Genomic DNA, 14,769 nt, shown 5'->3' with positions numbered 1-14,769 from the left:
CAGCTCTAGAATGCTTTGTGTAACTAAAGTTGATATAGTGAAAATATATGTATACATCTCAGGAAGAACTACCAATTTGACCTACTTAAATACATCTAGCCTTTCTCCTCGCAATAAAATGCATGTTAATTTAGTATAGTGCAAATGACAATCCTGCAGACTAAAAAATTCTGCCCGAGACCTTCATCAGCCTTCCAAACAAGTTTATTCTCATTCATACTGCTAATCCATTTTAGAAAAACAAGCCCAAGACATGTATTTCAATGCAAAACAGATGCCATACAATCCTTTTTTTAATTCTTTAGATTATGCCACTTTACAATCAAACAATCTAGATCAGTCTGGGAGAATTCAGCATTTATACAGCCTATTAGCCTGCACCATGCACAACCAACACTGAATTGTGTAAATTAATTTGATTCCTCAACAAGTACACTCTTGCGTAGATACAGGTACACATGGCTGCTGTATGCAGCTATGACCACAGAAAGAAACCACCTCTATAAACAGATCTAAAAAGTCCCCATCCACAAATATTTATATATATTTTTAACACAGCATATATCACTGAATCTCTTGCTGTGCCCAACAGGCCCTTATGGAATCCAAACCAGAAAACATGACATTTGCAATATGATTGCTATTCCTTACTGCTGGAAAAGTGTAAAACCTGAAAAGCATAAAAGAGGAACTACAAAGAATATTCTTGCCCTACCTTATTAAAAAAAGTTATTTTTCCACTATGCAAAAATACTTACCATATGCTTATTCTTGAATCTTGCTTCTTTTGCTTTCATAGCAAGTGGAATGGGGAGGGGGAATTGAGGTTAAATGCATTCAGCAATGAAGGCAGTATCATGGCTAATCACCTATTATGTAAACAGGTGCCACAAGGACCACACTAGTCTATATAATAATTGCCTAACAACTGATCAACGCAATAAAGCTGGTGTCACAAAAAAAATTTTCTCATCCTTGGTCAATAAAACATATTATAACACCACCTTATTTTCTTGTCTACTGAAGTCAAAATTTTAAGTTATTTTTAGCGAAGTCTCTGAAAAAAGATGAAGGACACTGCCTTATCAACGATCAAATTGGTTTTCCAACACGTGATTGCGTAATAAATTATTTATACAGAGGTAATGTATTGTTGAGAAAGTATACTTTGAATTTTTTTATTTGTACCAATATGCCAAGAGCTATCTTCATTCTTCAGGTATTTATTAACATATTCTGAAAATAACAGAACTTTTACCCTCTTGTGCAACAAAAGTAGATCACAATGGGTCTTTTAAAAGTCTGTTTTATCTCTAGTAGCAACTGCTATAAAGAATATTGTCTTTCTTTTGCCTTTTCACTTGGGAGATGTCACATCTCCCACACAAAGATCATGTTTCATTACTGTTCTGCTTGGACTGGGATCTTTTGGCTTCTTCCATTTTCCCCTTTAATTCTGCCTCAATTCGTTCCTTTGCTCTGAAAATCTAAAACGAACAAAACAAGATCATTTTTTACAAAGGTCCCTTTTCACCAGCTGTTGGTTTATTGACATGTTGGCTAATATCAAAAACATTCCTTTCAAAATGTTTTTAAAAAATCTAAATTAACAGCTATGATCTTCAAATAGGAAGATTACCAATAATCCATTTGTGAAAGTTCAGAAGTGCATAAGAATGATAGGTAATTTCACTATATAATTGTATAAAATGGCAAAATGGCAGCAGAGAAACAATATTTTCAGTTAGCTACACGTACCTTTGATTGCAGGTAAAAGGATCCTCCTTTAGCTTTATCATTTAGTGAGAACAAGTGTTCGTAATTTTTCTGGAGAGCCTCAAGGTCATCAACACTTCTTAAGTTTAAAATCTGCATAGCTTCCTGATGTGAAAGAAATAAAGAAAACAAAAAGTGAAGATGTAAGTCCTCAGTACCAAACAAAAAATGAATAAGCATCTCTTAAAGCATAAGGAAATAAGTGATCACCATATTATAAACAACTTTCTTGAAATCTTTATCTTTTTAGCAATGAAAAAGGATTTTCAAAAAGAAAATAAACAATAACTACTATTAACATAGACTTTCAATCTTTTTGGATTTTATGGCTGTTTGGTTGTTTTTAAGCAGGTACAAAGAGAAGATTTAACTAACCTTTTTATTTTTTAATGCTTTTTAAACTTCAAGAAATCTGATTCTGAGACTCGCACCCATATCAGCAATGACAAAAATCTTGTTTTCAATCAGAAATAACCATACCTCATATAAACCACATAGGCTATCATACAGTAGCTGCACAAAGCTAGTCATAAACTATATTATAAATAAGAAATAAAGTAAAACTAATTAAGATTACCTGAAGTGACATGCCAGTAATTGTGTCTGCTGCCGCCCGTCTTGCACCCTGTCTACCGCCACCTGCTCCTTGTGCTGCTTGTTGGCTGGCCTGAAATTCCTGTCTCAAAGCTCGCACAAATGCTCGCCCAATCACTTGTGAACCTGCTACAATAATTTGTACCAGATATTTGGCCTGAAAAAAAAAAAAGCATAATTTATAAACGTATCAGTATATGAGTCTTCCCTCCATCTCTACTCTAATTACCTCTTTTCTTTTTACTAGGTTTATCTGTGTGCACACACCTGCATGCAGGGTTAATTCTTTATGCATACATGTGCAAAAGAATAAACTGTCAAATAAAGTTGATCAGCAATGACAGAATACAACGTGCGCTCCTTAACTCCCTTCCCCAGGGCAAGTTATTTTTCTTCCATCCTAAGGTAGAAAATCAGCCATTAAGCCTGACATGTCTGAACTTTGCTTATTACTTATGAGGCAAAATTTCCACATAGCTCAGCCATCTTCAATTATCTCCCTTTCATGGTCCCCATAGGTTTCTCCCCCTCTATAAGGCTCCTTTAGTTAGGGGTAAACCAATCTGTCTTTCACATTAGAAGCACTTCAGACATTTAAACAGAACTATGTTCAAATGTATATATGAGTTATACAATAAATATGGTAACTAAAATCTGATATTCTGTCCTGATGAATGCAAAAATTTTGCTAAAAGTCCCCTCCATTTAAGCCTTACACAAAGTCAATTCTCAAGCGCTCATATGTTAAGAAATTATCAAGCTTAAAGTACTCCTATCATTTCTTTTTGTACATTTTTTTAATTTTGCAACACAGACCCTTAGATGGAGTTTAATTCTGTGACACAGATGGCTGGTTTGCTTTTACACTACGCTGATGAGTCATGGGCTGGGTACTTAAAATCATGCAGCCTGTGTTCCTGTTGTTTTCTAAAATAAATATATTCTATTTAACTTCGCCTGGAAAACCCAGGTGACCTGCTAGTCCCAAGCCCAGATGAAGAAGGGTGGGGCGTGGGGCTATCATTCCCATCCTGTGTATATATAAAAAAACATGCTACAGAAACCGCAAATACAACACAAGCACAATGAGAGCCTGGACGAGAAGATCCCTCATTGAAAGAGCCTATGGCACATGCTGGCGAAAGCCCTCAGGTTTTTGCAGCCCTTTTCTGCACTAGGGGCGATTAGGAACAAGAAGAGAAGAATTTAGCTTTAATAACAGGTCACCAGGGTATCATGGTGATGTCTGTTCACCTAACCAAATCCGGCCTTAAGTCATTTCCTCCTACAGCAAAAGTCAATTTGTCTCAGCTAAGTCCATTTCGTTCCAAGATAGAAAAGTCAAACCATCCCAAGCCCAAAAGATGAATCGATCACCAATAAAATAAGTAGCTATTAATGTCAAATATTACCAAAAGAGCCTTACATTATTCAAACATCATTGTATTGTGAACTTGTACTTTGACTTATTATTATACGCAGAGAAGTTGGTGATTGGGTAGTTGTTTAGCCTGATAGTGAAGCACATCACATTACAGTAGTTCACGTACACCACTATCGTCAGTTGTGAAAACTGCTTTAAAAAATGTTGAAAATGTGCTATTTAAATTCATATTATTATTATTCATTTACAGCCATGCTGTTTTGTAAACCTTCCCCAGCTCAAAAGACTGGTCTAATTATTCCTTAGTTGGAGGTTCATTGTTGAAAGGTCGCTATTTGGGTTGTTATTTAACCTGTGTTTGTGATGACATGAAAGATTTTCGTCCTGGACTAGCCGCGACCCCCATATGATTGTCAAAACAAAGGCTTGACTGTGAACTACATTGACAGCCAGCATCAAGTGGCCAGAGTACATCCGTCACCTCGATCGTCCAGACCAGTCTTTAGAGCCTGGGACGGTTTACAGCAGCGGTTCTCAACCTTTTACATGTGACGACCCCCCTGACGAACACCGGTACGTCCGCGACCCCCTTAGCCAGCTAGGTCGGTGGAAGAGCGGGGGGGGGAGAGCCTTAGCTAACCTCGAACGCCGCGTCGAGGAAATCAACAACGGAAGAACAAAGTTCGTATCTGCAAGAAGTATAACTGTTAATGAAATTTTACTAAAGCAAATTCTGGTGCTAATAAATATTATTTTATTGGACACTCACTTTGATTAATGAGAAGGTTGAGCCTGCTTGCTGTTGCATAGAGAAGCGAACCTGTGTGCGATGTTCGTACCCACTGCTATTCGCAGCTCAGCCTCTGCGTCCACACGATTTCTGCATTGAGACTTCAGTGCTGCCAATGCTGAAAATCCTTGCTCACACATATATGAAGTTGAAAATGGCAGAAGAACTTTCATTGCTTTCTCAGAAAGGAGAGGATATTCACCGTTGATGCTAATCCAGAATGTTGGCACTGGTGTTGTTTGGAAGACCATTTTCAGGGATTGGTCACTCGAAAGGTCGATGAGCTGCTCTTCTTCTTGCGTGGACAACCCGCTTGTGCTAGGATCAGCCAGAAATGGATTACGAATCCAATCGTATTTAGTCACATCAATTTCAGCGAAATAATGCTGAAACCTTTCTTGCAGTCCGCTTAGATGGGCAATAATTACATTCTTCACCTGATCAAGATTCAAGTTGTCAGCCTTGCACTTACACAAGCACGGAAACATCAAAAATATTTTCTTGGAGTATCTTCTGCGTCCACAACAAAATGTTTCGGACGAAAGCATTCATCTTGTCAGTTGTTTGTAACCTTCCCTTGTCTGGTCATGGCCTTCTGTCAGGGACCTATAGAGTACTAGGACTGAGCACGTGCGAATGAAAGGGTGTGAATGATGGACGTTTCCTGAATGCCTGCCTTTTAGATGTTTAAAAAAAAAGAGAGGTGTGACTGGAGAGGGAGAGGGGAGTCAGCGATGAGAGATTGGGGAAGAGAGAGGGCAAAAGGCGAGAGGAGGAGATTGGAGGCTTAATTGTTGAGAGGGGATTGTGTTTGAGTTTTGGAAGTGAGAAGTCACTGCATTGCCGAGACAGTGTACTTGAATAGGGAGAAGAGATTTGGAGTTTGATCGCCCTCACCACTCGGTTACACAATGTAAACTAATTTCACTAATACCAGTATAAGAAACTTTTTAAAAAAATGACCACCTTCGCGACCCCCTTGTAGGCACGTCGCGACCCCCCAGGGGGTCGCGACCCACAGGTTGAGAACCGCTGGTTTACAGCAAATACAGAATGACTATAAATTAACGATAACAATCACGTGGAGTTACATAGCACATTTTAACTTGTTTCATCGGTGATCGATTCGTCTTTTGGGCTTAGGATGATATGGACTAGCTGGGACGAATCTACTTTTGTTGGGAGGCGAAATGACTGCCTCCCTCTCCCCCCAAACAATTCTATAGACTGCTGGAAAGGAAGGATGCCGCCGATCGTTTCAAGTGAAGGGGAACCGCTGGCTGTCTCTCTTTTTACTTATAGTCTACTTAGTATCATGTTAAAAGTTTGCATATTCTAATCTGTGGAGTAGTGACAAAACTTTTCTGAGAGAAAAAGTTCTAAGAAACCACGTTTTTTGCCCAGAGGAGAACAGGAAAGAATCGAAAGCTATATTTGGTATAAATTCCAATGACTGTTGCGAAGCTTTGAAGGACACCCAGTCGATGTTTTAATTTTATATATAATGTGAGCAATACTTACGGCAAGTGACATGGCTGAATCAAGCCTAATCAATTGCAGTAATAGTTATAAAATCGTGTATCTGCAAACAAAATGCCATTCCTCAAAACGTTCACTTTCTAAGTACTAACCATTTCTCCTGTAACTGTTCCTCCCGATTGCTTCACATGGCGAGCTCTAGACCGGAAGACATAAAAATAGTTAACCGGCAAGAGAGAAAATGTTTTACATAATTACCAAATAAAATAATTATTTCTTACATAAAAATATTATATTTTATATCATATTAGACTATAATAGAAAGCTCTTCAGTTATTATTCAGTATTTATGTTTTTTTCAAAATTTGTTCTTTCAGATGCGCCTGGCAAATCGAAAATTCTACAGCTTACGTGTTACTTGCAAGACTAACGCATTCAGTTTAATCATGCCAAAAGAAAGCCTTAAAGACAAACTTGAAGGAAATGAGCTGGATCTTAGTCTGAGCAATTTAGAAGTGGTCCCAGTAAAAGAACTGGTAAGGTCACTTGAATCAATGGGATAGCGAAAGCGTTTATGTTTAGACACACCCAGATGTGGCAGGTAGTAAATAAGATGCTTAGATCTGTTTGCTTTAGCTTGATTTCACTTCTAGATAATTAGGATATAACGAGTATTTTCATAAAGTTTAACAAAGAATCTTTATTTTATTAAGTCGCCGGGAAGATGCATTTGTTTAGGTATCTTAAACGTGACATCTGCCACATCGATTGCCCCAAAGCATGAACGTAGATCCTATCTACGTCCATGCCCAAAGTCCTTGGGGTTTGTTTTAAACAGATTTAAGCAATAATATTTTGTTGTGACCAGAGTCGAAGGATTTTAGGGGGTGTTTAACTGAGATTAGTGTGGCACATGTACAATGTTTGACTGTACTGTGTTTGTCACATCAAACTTTGAAAAAAGAAATCTCTATCAGGAATAGCTTTACAGGAAGCAGTGTTCTGGGGCCAGTTTCACATTTCTAATTTTATACAATTTTAGCCCTTAAACCTATTTAGATAAATTAGTTTTAAAAAATGCACATCATTTTAGAACTTTTAATTGGTCTGACATAAAGAACATTTTTACATACCTGAGTTGGTCTCAGGATGAGATTCTTAGATAATCCTTCCCTAAATTTAAGTTACATGTAGTAACAAATCTTAATTGTTCTTAAGATAAGAACTACAAACTTTACTTTGTTCTCAAGGCTAAAAGTATAACTAGTAGCATAACTGAACCATGTTAGCTGTGGGCATATTTGACATTGGTGATATTTGTTATGTCATGATGATGGCTGCATTTAGTGCATATTTAGATGCTTGTTTAATGTATTTTAATAACCTTAGTGTTGTAACTTGGGAAAGTTCTGTACACATTTTATAGTTGATTATCATGTAATAAGTTTATTGAAAACTGACACTATTTTTTACTAAAGATCCTGTTGCTTATTCTGTTTTAGGCATCCATTCCTAAAGCAACACAACTTGACCTCTCTTGCAATCTGTTGAGTTCTTTACCAGTAAGTATTACATGTCTTGCCTGTTTTATGTCTTGTACCTTCTCTTTTAAAACAATTTATAATCATCTCTCAAGCAAAGTCAAAGTCTTATTCTACTATGCATTAATCCAGATGTCTTTTGAGTCTGGATGATTTTTCACTTTGCCTCCATCATAAAATCTCTTCTGTAATTCCAAGTATTTACTTCATTTTTAGCTCATCATGTACATATAATGGTGTGCCTTGTGTATGTCTGTGAATGTACTTAATAATAATAAATACAAAATTTGTAAAGTGCATGCTCGAACTCCTAAGGAGCATGCTCTTAGCATTTAAGAACAAGAATGCATACAAGAGACAGAAAACCAAATAACACATGAACTATAAAAGAACAAACAACTATACTAACAGAGAATAAAATCAAATACAGAAAATACAAAGAGGAACCAAATAACAAGAACAAGACCATAGAGTAACATGATATTGCAAAACGAAGGGTGGGAAAAAGGACTAGCGTTATGGGAAAGGGTGTTAGAAGTAATATTTACAGAAGAGGTTCATTTTCAGTGCACGTTTAAAAGATTCAATAGTGGGTAGGTGGTGGATATGGAAAGGGAGAGATAGATAAACTCATATAGACAAACTGCACAGTCATGTAGCGCAAGTTGGTGAAAGGAGATTTGGAAAAATCGAGAACTATTATAAAAATAAAATTCAGAGAGATTTCAAAAATATAAAGCAAGACAAACGCAATAATAGATACTAGAGGAGAATCTAAAGTGAGGCTAAGTTTTAGAAAATAGAAAACGAGCAGTAAGAGTTAGATCTAAAGTAATGGTGGAGAACATAGCCATTGCAGTAAAATCCGCAGAAACAGAAAGCAAGGCAATTATAAGCAGTAAAAATGGTTGTAAATGAAAGTTTAAGAGAAACAAATACAACTTGTAACTAAAAGAAATATGTGGAAAGGAATAAGCAAAGACATGGCAGAAGAAAGGAGAAAAATCTCTGAAGAACAAAGCAACTCAGGCTGTCAGGCACAGCCTCATTTCTGTATTATATATGTTTCCATATATGTTTGTGTGTTTCAAGGACAGTTTCTGCTCATTGGTGCACCTGGTAAAGATTGACTTGAGCAAGAACAGACTCACTGAATTGCCAAGGGACTTTGGGCAGTTGGAAAACTTGCAGCATTTGGATCTGTTGGGAAATCAACTGGTATCATTGCCAGAATCATTCCATCGCCTGCAAAAGCTCAAATGGCTGGATCTGAAGGACAACCCTTTGGAGCCTCAGCTGAAAAAAAATGCTGGTGATTGCTTGGATGAGAAGCAATGCAGAATTTGTGCTCAGAGGGTAAGTTCAGAAGACTGTTGCAGATTCATACTCAACATTGTTCTTGCCTCCATGGTCAAATATAGTGACCAGCAAAGTAAATTAAGATTCTGCAACCTGCTTGTTGCCAATTCAGCCAGTTTAAAGACCAGCCATATACACAATCCAGACTGTTAACTCAGAGGAAATGAGTGTATTTTTTACATGTATCCAGTTTATTCTTCTGCTTATTGCTTTTTTGCTGACCAATGTGAATGTTGCCGAAATGGTTTTTCTCACTTGATCTTCTGGGTCTCCAAAGTAAAGAGTAAAAACAATGTTTTGTCTAGTTTGAGTTACTAATATTTCTGCATTCACTTGATCCTGTTTTCTTTGGATGTTAAGTTAAACTCCTTATCTCTCTTTTTTACCATGTGCTGCAACTTTATTTTCTCCTGAATTCCCAGAACTTTTCAGATGCAAGCATCCATGTACATCCTTGGGTTGACACACTTATTTTAGTAGGGCAAATTTAATCATTTGCAAATGGACACCTGTAATTTTTTTTTAACTTTAAAACAATTAATTGCATAAGGGAAAGAACTGAATTCAAAAGCTTAATTAGTTTTTCAAAGAGTTCTTTCCCTTAAACTTTTTTCAATTCTTGAAGATATAGATGGTTAAAAATAAACAGGTATTTAACTAGTTCTTAGTAAATATGACAATCAAATGCACCTGATGGTAAAAAAATTTACAACCTTATGTATCCGACGGATTCCCTTTTGTTTGGATGTATATGATGTGTGTGTTGGTGGTGTGTGCATGTTGAGTAGTTTCAGATAAAAATTTGAAAATGGTCATTTTTAAAAATTAAATTTTTTGCATGCAGTATAATAAAAGGGATAGTTATGTATAGTTATATAATTATTTTCCATCAAAAAGTTGAAGTCATCTGAAAACTGAGTCTGTAGGTGGTGAACTGATCATTTACAGTAATATATATTTACTTGATCTAAAGTACTTGGCCTTCAAACTAGTTTTGAGGAAGCCATATTTGTCATACATACTAAACAGGTGCCGTGTCAGTTGTATTTCCCATGCATGTCTTTAGTTTTACATCTGGAAAGAAAGATGATCCAGTCAGAATGTGTTGAAAAATTCTGTCTTGATTAAAAACCCACTATACATTTGTTAACTACATCATGTACAGAAAAACTGGTTAAAAGTCTATTTTTTCCTTTAAATTTCTCATAGCTGATGTTTGATGGATTTTCTCCTTCTTCATATTGCCACATTCCATTCATCAATAGTGAATGCTTTTTCTTGCATTTTTCATTTTTTTTATTTACATGTTCTTTTTTCTTCCAATGTATTTACTTACAAATGTACTGCACTTAAATCTTCCATTATAAGAGACAGGTATGTATTCAAGCTGTTATTTTTTGTTTCAGAATAAAATATTGTACCAACCAAATGAAATGAGCCAGCGACAACTAAATCTGTGGCTTCCTCTTTTCAGATTCTTCTTTTCATGAAGGATCTTAGTGAAGAGCTGGAAAAAAAGAGACAGAAAAAACTGCAGCAACAGAAAGGTCAGTTGAACTTGATATCAGCACAGTTGTGCCATTACTTGATGTCAGCACAATTGTGCCATTAGTTGCAAAAAAGTTCGGAGTATTTTGACTGAGATGCATCCAGAACACCATACTATCCCTAAAAAGAAACATAACAGTTTTTGGAAGTAATATGTTTATTAGAAAATAGAGTATGTGAAAGAGATTACAAGTGTTACAAATCCAGATAGTAGAATCAGCGCTGTTACTAAGAGCAACAGTTAAATATTAAGAAAAACAGGTTAATTTTCATACTTTGGATAGTTTTTGTGTTGGTGAAATATATAAAGTCAGGAGCATAGACCCAAATTGTAGAAATAAGCAAAACAAAAAAAATGGGTTGACAGATTTAGAACTTTTACTATTTTTGTTAACATTAATTTTTTAAAACATACAATTAAAAAAAGCATATAGCCTAATAATAGAGTAGAATAATAATTCTTTTAATGCTTCTGCCTTTTGGCTGTCTAAGACATTTATATGACTAGGAAATATTCCATTACATTGCATCATACTTCATCACTTATACCATTGGACACAAAGATATACCCAGATATTTAACCTGTATCACTTTAAAATTTAAGGGGTTTTTTAAAATAGTAATGTAAATGTGTGTGCGTGTGTTGCGGACATGTGTATGGGCTCTATATTTTTTTTTCATACATTGAAGATAAAGAAGCAGAGAAAAAGGCACGTGAAGAAGCACTGGCGAGGAAGAAAAGAGAAGAGAAGAAAGCAGAAAAAGAGAGAAGGAAGCGTGAAGCTGAAGCTAAGAGAGTCGAAACAGCAAGAGATACTGAAGAAAAAGTGAAAAAGAGTGAGCTGTTGTTTTGAACCTTTCAAACGAAAATTGAGGCACAGTATTATAATGTGGTAACTTTAAGTCTAAGCTAACAACAGCCAGAGATTACTTAAGGAATTCAAAGGGCCTATGTACAGGCTTTTACAGAAGCCATTTGTAAGACAGATGGCCTTGTGGCCAGAAAGAACCAAGCACAATGGACAGTGGCAGGCTTCAGACAGCACAGGTGTGAACATAGAGAGGACAGGGTCCTTTTTGCAATTATTGAGCCTGATGAGAGAAATCATCAAAATCAAATCAAAAATCTGTCCAGGAGACCCAGGACAGAAATTTGTCTTCGCTCACAAGGGCAGGCATACATACATACAGACATTTAACACACAGGAGTAAAAGTGAGGAGTAAAAAAGTGTAGATTGCACCATTCCATCAAAGCAGATTATGTTTATCCTAACAACAAACCTTGGGTGACCAAGGGCCTAAATCATTTGAGACCTTGTCACTCAGGGAGAGAATTAGTCTTTCTTCTCTACTCTGCCACCTGTGGGCAGGGTTAGAACTAGTCCCTGGTCAGGTGGAGTGTGGTATTCCTCTTGTCTGTGCTGGCTAGCTGAGTGATTGAAGAATACTAGTTGCATGTGTTCGTTCGATGGGCCTGGCAGCTTGAAATCTAAGGGCTACACAATCAGAACTTGGGCTAGCTGTGATAGGTAAAATCCCAAAGCCTGCGGGAGGAGTCTCCATTCTCACAGGAGAAGAGAACAGTTGCATATTTACCTGCACTTCACGGCACCAAACTCAAAGATTAAGTCACATCGGGTTAGGGTTACAAGTGTAACAAAATGTGTGTTGTATGAACCATTTTTCTTGTGAACTCAGCCTATTTCCAGTATATAGGGTCTTGATTGGCTGTTCTCACCTGTCATTTGTCAGATGCTGATGATGAGCAATGACTCATTTGTTTCAGTTATGTTTTTATTCTCTCCCTTCATTATTATTATTTTTTTGTAGGGGATTGGTGGCCCGATTCCTGCCATAGTTTACATATGCCACTGCTAGATAGGAGAAACTGATACATGAAGTACATTGGAAGCCATTCATATAATAAGCTCACAGCCTGGCAGCTGTTTAGTCTGACATAATTAATGTGTTTAAACATATGACTGGTAGACAAACAAAAATAAGTATTACTGTCATTGTTACATAGTACATCATAATAATATTTATTATTAATTTTGGATTTCAATTTTTTTTGCTCTTAGATGACTCAACTCCTGATGTTGCCAGTAAGAAAATTCCAAAAGATTCAAGTGAGTGTCTATATAGCAGCAGAATTTAAAAATATATGTTGGATTGTTTTTGTTCATCCATTGCTATTTATCAGCAGATTCTATTTTTTACTTTATTTTAAAGATTTGTTTTCTTTTAATCACAATGTTTTCTCAACAGTAAGAGCTTACAAAGTATTGTATGTGTACAGCTACTTGTATTTCTGCTGATTAGTAAGTGTTTGATTTATTGAATGATGAATACGTGCGCTCTTGATTATGTTTCAAGAAATGTGGTTTTTAAAAAAATATAATTGATGGTATAAGGTATCTCAGAATTTACATTCATATATAATGGGGTAGCATTATCCAAACTAAGATTGCAACCATTATTTTCTCAACCTCCAGGGCCTGGCAGCAGTTCCTGTTGCACTGTTCTCCTCTCCATCTTTATGCTTCTAGTCGCCCTTGTGGTTGGTATTGTATTCCATTGTAGATCCAGCCTTCAGGATCAGCTTTGTCTTCAGTATTACAACCCAGTGGAGACGCAAGTGCTTGAGGCTGCATATGTCACTTTGCAGAGCACTGAATCCCTGTACAAAACCACAGAGGAAAAATCTACAGAGTGGTATGAAGTGGCTGCTACCAAGTCGGTTGAAGGTTATGAGCTGTTATCAGCTTCAGCAAAGTCTGCCTTCAAATCAGTGGTGGAATTTTTCACATCTAATGATGAGACATCAAGCTAATAGTGGCATCTGACCATAGTGAAACTGGTGGAGATCATACATAGCTTGGAAGTTAAGAGAGAATGTCATGTTATGTGTTCTCATCTGCAGAATGATTGAAGTTAACATTGAATGAAACAATATACTCACTAATTTCATGCAGCAACATTGTATTTTTAATCTTTTTATATGATTTCAATGTTTGCATGTAACAACATTTGTACATGAAATTTAATTCCCAGGAACAACGAGAGGTAATTCTCACAGTTAACAATAGTTATGAAAGCATTTCATCTTCATTTCTGGAATGGAGAAGACAATAGTCATACTCAGGGTCCAGCGTGTCAGTATAGTATGATGTCTTCTCTTTATATCTGTATAAATATCTACAATAAAGAGTTCACAAAGATATTTCTATGATTCTGAATTGATAAAAGCATGCTTTAAATGTTCTGATTAACATTTCAGTTGTTCGTAATCTTTAGTCAGTTTTGCAGCTTTATGCTTTTTAAAAATGGAAGGACTTGTTTGCTTGTTTTGAAGCTTATTTCTTATTTACTGTTTATCCTTAGTAAATAAGAATGAGTTAGTTGCATTGGAGTCTTACCACAAAGGCTTGTGGGGAAATGCTAGCTTACCAAGTCATCAGCTGCATATGGAAATAACATGTGAAAGATCTTTGATCTTAAGGTCAAATTTACTGTCATATTTCAACGACTGTGATTTCTTCCATGATTTCTAAGTTTACTGTGCCCATACAATGCTGTGTGATGCTTTTCTTAACTTTTTCATTAGACACTTGCTTATTACCACCATCAGACAAATTACATATCCTATGCTGCTTACATTTGAAGATAGCAGTGGTTGTTGCAAAGGCTTTGTGCAGATATTGGGACTTGGGCACTGGACATGCAGAAGTAGTTAAATTTCATCCCAGGATTTTCTTTCTTGTCAGTTGGGGAGCAAGTTGTTAAAGACCTCACTTTTCTTGGGGCCAGCTTTACTTGAGGGCAATGCCCATCTTCTCTCCCTGCTACCCTACCTTCCCCAACCCTCTGTGGAGTTACACAGGCGTCGAACTAGCACTCAGTTCAGACACCACTCAAGTTATCTACTGTACCATACAACCTTTGCTAAAACACACTGACTATAAATTAATTTTCTAGAAAATGACATGGCCTGTATTTTAAGGTGGTGCTTAATATGACGGATCTTCAACTTCCAGTTTTGTGCAATCAGATGTTATATCCAGAAAATAATAAACTAGCCTTAATTTTTAAGAGTATCTTCATTTTTGTTTGTTTTGTTATAACATGCATTTTAAAAATGATTTAATTCTTGTTATCAAGCTTTACATATATAATTCTCTTATTGAGTATATGTCCTGCAAATAATGAACAATACTGCAGTTATAAAGCATTTATGGTGTGCATCATTTATTTTCATCGAATGGTCAATAACCTGGTCATGTTTACTCAACATTTT

At 36.3% G+C, this 14,769-nt stretch overlaps 2 protein-coding genes across 3 annotated transcripts; one reads left to right on the top strand and one right to left on the bottom strand.

The window, feature by feature from the left end:
- Positions 1-189: 189 nt before the first annotated feature.
- LOC112559461 (mitochondrial import inner membrane translocase subunit Tim16-like) lies at positions 190-6,254 on the bottom strand. Of its 2 annotated transcripts, none has more exons than XM_025230744.1 (4): positions 6,176-6,254; positions 2,354-2,527; positions 1,759-1,881; positions 190-1,487 (listed from the first exon to the last, which is right to left on the bottom strand). In XM_025230744.1, exons 1-4 carry the CDS (start codon positions 6,176-6,178, stop codon positions 1,392-1,394), a joined length of 396 nt encoding a protein of 131 aa, XP_025086529.1. In that variant the 5' UTR covers positions 6,179-6,254; the 3' UTR covers positions 190-1,391. The 2 variants fall into 2 exon arrangements, with proteins under 2 accessions (XP_025086529.1, XP_025086528.1); XM_025230743.1 differs by having other exon boundaries at positions 6,066-6,194.
- Positions 6,255-6,400: 146 nt separating this feature from the next.
- Positions 6,401-14,566, top strand: LOC112559460 (leucine-rich repeat-containing protein 59-like). Its single transcript, XM_025230742.1, has 7 exons — positions 6,401-6,559; positions 7,526-7,585; positions 8,657-8,920; positions 10,398-10,470; positions 11,162-11,308; positions 12,554-12,601; positions 12,968-14,566. The coding sequence occupies exons 1-7, from the start codon at positions 6,401-6,403 to the stop codon at positions 13,303-13,305; spliced, it is 1,089 nt and encodes a 362-aa protein (XP_025086527.1). The 3' UTR covers positions 13,306-14,566.
- Positions 14,567-14,769: the final 203 nt, after the last annotated feature.

Source organism: Pomacea canaliculata, linkage group LG3 (genome assembly GCF_003073045.1).
Source record: "Pomacea canaliculata isolate SZHN2017 linkage group LG3, ASM307304v1, whole genome shotgun sequence".
Taxonomy (NCBI): domain Eukaryota; kingdom Metazoa; phylum Mollusca; class Gastropoda; order Architaenioglossa; family Ampullariidae; genus Pomacea; species Pomacea canaliculata.
The sequence above is the reverse complement of the archived record's forward strand: the minus strand, read 5'-3'. Positions and strand labels throughout refer to the sequence as shown.